Source organism: Sprattus sprattus, assembly GCF_963457725.1.
Source record: "Sprattus sprattus genome assembly, chromosome: 8".
Classification (NCBI taxonomy): Eukaryota; Metazoa; Chordata; class Actinopteri; order Clupeiformes; family Clupeidae; genus Sprattus; species Sprattus sprattus.
Window position 1 is genome coordinate 31,166,150 of NC_137927.1, and position 5,000 is coordinate 31,171,149.

At 48.0% G+C, this 5,000-nt stretch overlaps 1 protein-coding gene across 1 annotated transcript in view; it reads right to left on the reverse strand.

Moving 5' to 3' along the window:
- Nucleotides 1-5,000, reverse strand: part of LOC308369076 (collagen and calcium-binding EGF domain-containing protein 1-like) — a gene marked incomplete at both ends in the record, with an annotated part of 38,795 nt that overhangs the window by 33,599 nt on the left and 196 nt on the right. Inside the window, one exon of the mRNA XM_080843413.1 lies at nt 1,602-1,682. Coding sequence (XP_080699539.1) covers nt 1,602-1,682 — 81 coding nt within the window. The remainder of the gene's footprint in view (nt 1-1,601; nt 1,683-5,000) is intronic.

Here is a 5,000-nt window from a genome sequence, read left to right on the forward strand (position 1 = left end):
CTTCTTTGAAATTGAAAAAATTGAAAAATTGAAAATTGAGAGACAGAGACAGAGACAGAGACAGAGACAGAGACAGAGACAGAGACAGAGACAGAGAGACAGAGACAGAGGGAGCGAGAGAGAGGAAGAGAGAGAGAGAGAGAGAGAGAGAGGGAGGGAGGGAGTGAAAAGCAGCACTAGTAACTTCACCACAGACAGAGCAGTGCAATGGGACAATGACAGCAGTCTGATCCCCACTCAACCCACGACTGAGAGAGAAAAGAAGACAGAGAAGAGAAGAGAAGAGAAGAGAAGAGAAGAGAAGAGAAGAGAAGAGAAGAGAAGGACAAGCAGCTTGCCATCATTATCAACGCTTCATCACCATCACCATTATCACCACCACTCTCATCACCATCATCATCATCATCATCATCATCATCATCATCATCATCATCATCATCATTATCACAACCACCCTTATTATCATCATCATCATCATCATCATCATCATCATCATCATCATTACTATCATTATCACCATCATCATCATCATCATCCCGACCACAGCATCATCATCATCATCAGAAACAACCTCATCATCATCGTCATCATCATCACCATCATCCTAATCACCATCACCATCATCATCATCATCATCATCATCATCATCATCAGAAACACCCTCATTATCATCGTCATCAACATCATCCCCATCATCGTAATCACCATCATCATCATCAGCAACACCCTCATCATCATCTTCATCATCATCTTCACCACCATCACTCTCATTAGCAGCATCTTCATCAGTATCATCATCACGACTACCCTTATTATCATCATCATCATCATCATCATCATCATCATCACCATCACCATCATCATCACCACCGTCATAATCATCCTCATTCTCATCTTCATCACCTCTGTCAGTGAGGCATAGCTGAGTAGAATGAGAAAAGCAAACAAGGGGGGGCAGGAGGGAGCGGTAGAGCGGCAAGAGGCACGTAAAAGAACAAGAGAAGAGAGAAAGAGAAAGAGAAAGAGAAAGAAAGAAAGAGAGAGAGAAAGAGAAAGAGAAAGAGAAAGAAAGAAGGAAAGGGAGGCTGAAACATTCACAGGCACTTTCACTCGTCTCTATCCCAGCCAATAGCCGCTGGAGACCCAAGCCCCCCAGACCTCCAGCACCCCAGCACCCCAGCACCCAGCCCCCCAGCTGCTGTAGACCCCTAGACCACCAGCACCCCAGCCTCCAGCCCCCCAGCCCCCAGCACCCCAGCTCCCAGCCGCTGGAGACCCCTAGACCACCAGCCCCCAGCCTGGCAGCTCCCTGACACAGAACAGAGCTCAGGAACTGGCTCCCCACCAGCCGAGAGCAGAGGGGCCCGCAGACAAGAGCTGTGGGAAACACAAGCCCGGAGGATGCCGGAGTGTGTGTGTGTGTGAGAGAGTGTGTGTGTGTGTGTGTGTGTGTGTGTGTGTGTGTGTGTGTGTGTGTGTCTGTGTCTGTGTGTGTGTGTGTGTGTGTGTGTGTGTGTGTGTGTGTGTGTGTGTGAGTGTGTGTGTTGGGGGGGGAGGAGATGAGAAAAACAGAAGTGTGTGTGAGAGGAGTGGGCTCCTACCTGAGACAGGTGCTGTTCTGGCCCCCGGAGCGTGTGCAGGGGTACTCCACTGTCAGTATCTTGTTCTCTGGACACTCTTCACTGTGGAACCCCCCCCCGGTCATCAACATGTCAGGGAATTGTGGGAAAAAGAGTCATTCTTAAAAACGTTACACAATGTGTGTTTGGATTAGATTACTCCATACTGCCGTCAGCATGGGGGGTTCACCGGCACCGATCTGCTGCCAAGTTGCCCGTCCACGTACTGTCAGAACGGGAACGCTCTCATATTTCCCGAAACAGATGGAATCACCTTTGTTCGGCTTGAGCTAGCATTCCCATTTTCTTTTTTCTATCCTCTTTATTAAGCCCTACTGGAAGCCCTACTGGAAGCGAGAGAATGAGCGAGTGTGCGAGCGAGAGAGTGAGCGAGTGTGTGAGCGAGAGAGTGAGCGAGTGTGCGAGCGATAGAGCGAGTGTGCGAGTGAGAGAGTGAGCGAGAGAGCGAGTGTGCGAGCGAGAGAGTGAGCGAGTGTGCGAGCGAGAGAGTGTGCGAGTGTGCGAGCGAGAGAGTGTGCGAGAGCGAGTGTGCGAGGGAGAGAGTGAGCGAGTGTGCGAGCGAGAGAGTGTGCGAGAGCGAGTGTGCGAGGGAGAGAGTGAGCGAGTGTGCGAGCGAGAGAGTGTGCGAGAGCGAGTGTGCGAGGGAGAGAGTGAGCGAGTGTGCGAGCGATAGAGCGAGTGTGCGAGTGAGAGAGTGAGCGAGAGAGTGAGCGAGAGAGTGAGCGAGAGAGTGAGCGAGAGAGCGAGTGTGCGAGCGAGAGAGTGAGCGAGTGTGCGAGCGAGTGAGCGAGTGTGCGAGCGAGAGAGCGAGTGTGCGAGTGAGAGAGTGAGAGAGTGAGCGAGTGTGCGAGCGAGAGAGTGAGTGTGCGAGCGAGAGAGTTACAGTGGGGGCGAGAGAGTGAGTGTGCGAGCGAGAGAGTTACAGTGGGGGCGAGAGAGTGAGTGTGCGAGCGAGTGTGCGAGCGAGAAAGTGAGTGTGCGAGCGAGAAAGTGAGTGTGCGAGTAAGTGTGCGAGCGAGAGAGTTACAGTGGGGGCGAGAGAGTGAGTGTGCGAGCGATAGAGCGAGTGTGCGAGTGAGAGAGTGAGCGAGAGAGTGAGTGTTTGAGCGAGAGAATGAGCGAGTGTGTGAGCGAGAGAGTGAGCGAGTGTGTGAGCGAGAGAGTGAGCGAGTGTGTGAGCGAGAGAGTGAGCGAGTGTGTGAGCGAGAGAGCGAGCGAGAGAGCGAGCGAGAGAGCGAGTGTGCGAGTATGCGAGCGATAGAGCGAGTTACAGTGGGGGCGAGAGAGTGAGTGTGCGAGCGAGAGAGCGAGTGTGCGAGCGAGAGAGCGAATGGGGTTTTGAATGGGCTGGACTTCACCATACCCTCCACCTTCCCTGCTCTCCCCTTGGGGCTCGGTCAGCCTGATCCTGACCACACAGGCGCTCCATGGACACTGAGCCAAAACAGATTGGTCACATGGTCGCTGAGGCTGATGCTTTTGGGGGGGGGTTCAGTTTGGATTCAGGGGGTTACGGCAGCTTTCTGATGCTCTCTGTGCTGGGACAGAAACACTCCGCAATTACAATCCAATACACTTTTTGTCAAACTCAGAGAATTGCTCCTCATGGTTCTCCAGCTGTCCGTCCTGTGTGTGTGTGTGTGTGTTCTGCACTCAGAAACAACTCTGGTGCTCACACACAGTTCTGGCTCTGGTGTTCACACTCTGTAACCGGGGAAACAAACAAGATGGCTCGGAACTAGGGAGGACATCATTTATTTGGCTGTTGGGCTCAACAACCTTTCGCCCGAATTGTCGACACTGCCTTTAATGATGCTGCAGGGCAGAATTGTGGACCCTGCCTTTAATGTTGCTGCTGGCCAAGTGAATCACAGACACACGATACACTATGTACGTGGGGAGTTTCCATGGTGATTTAAGAGGAGCTGGAGGCCAGTGTCCTAACAGTTTGTCTCATTTCCAAATCATCCGCTGACATACTCAATCACTATCCTCCCAATTTGCCAATTTTGCAAGAGTCAGAGTGATGAGGAATCTTACGTGAGTGTCTGGATGCTGCCCAATGTGTTGTTAACTGGACGATGCATTTCTACTACAGTTATAAAAGGCAGTTTCAAGGGAATACAAATCTGAAAAGAATGTGTTGTGAGCTGGTGTGATGTATTTCCTCACTAATCATGGTCAGGAATGGTCAGTATTTCTGAAACATGTATTTATATATTAATATTGTCATTTGCATTTGATGAGCTTTATAAAATTGGTTATGTCCTTTGTATCAATGGCATATACAAATAGTTAAATGTTCAGTACTTTTGCATTTTAACAATATTAACAATGCTTTACCCAAAACTATACTGTCACATGATTGTGATATCACATGTATAATAGATAATAAAAAAAGTGGGATCATTAAATGTGGAGCCACATCATTTTTGCTTATGAGGGCTCCTGAATGTAACTTTCTTCCATAGCTATCTAGAAAGAGGGAAAATAGTACTGTTGGTTGCTGCCAATATTGAACAAAAAGGTATTGCTGTATGAGTAAATCGGCTAACTTAATGTACCTACTAAAGATTGATTTGTCGTAATTGTCTTCTCTGATTCAATTTGGATATATACTTTAACAACCTGAGTACTTTTTACCTTGAGCATTTTTGAGCATGGTCATATGCAGTGAAAAATGGCACTCTCTAGCGAATGAAACACTAAAATGCACCGTGAAAAAGAGCAGGTGTTTTAATGTCTACCTTTGACAACTCCTTGTCTAAACCCATTTAAAACTGACACCTTAATCCTGCCCATTTCGCCATGAATTATCTCGTCTAAAAGGTATGTTTTCAAGGGAGAGGCATTGGGTGATTTTTCTTGTGTCGGTGCAGCTAAAGGAAATGATGGATTCGTGAGTAACGAGGTGCATCAATGCACCGCGTGTGCGCGTCACAACTTGTGAATTTATGGCAGAGACTTCGACTGGAAAATTCCCGGCGAAAAGAGCGAGTCTGTATCATGCCATCTGTCAAACACAATTTCTTAAAGAAAACATTCCCGTGTGATGTGAGGGATTGATCAACCGGAGAACAAATAATTAGATCCTTCTGTGTATGAGAAACAACCTAGACGTTGCGTTAAAATATTTCAACAGACCAAACTTAAAGCACATGATTTCATCACTGTCATCAGATACAAAGATTTCTTCACTGTCGCGCTCCAGTGTATTTACACGGACGAATGACCAAAGAGTTCGCTGTTGTTCCCATGACTTTTTAATTTAATATCCTTTTCAAAGAGAGAATAAAACGAAGACATGCTTCACTGACGAATAACGCGAAAAATATTTTTTTTTGCAGGAAGCTAGCGCGC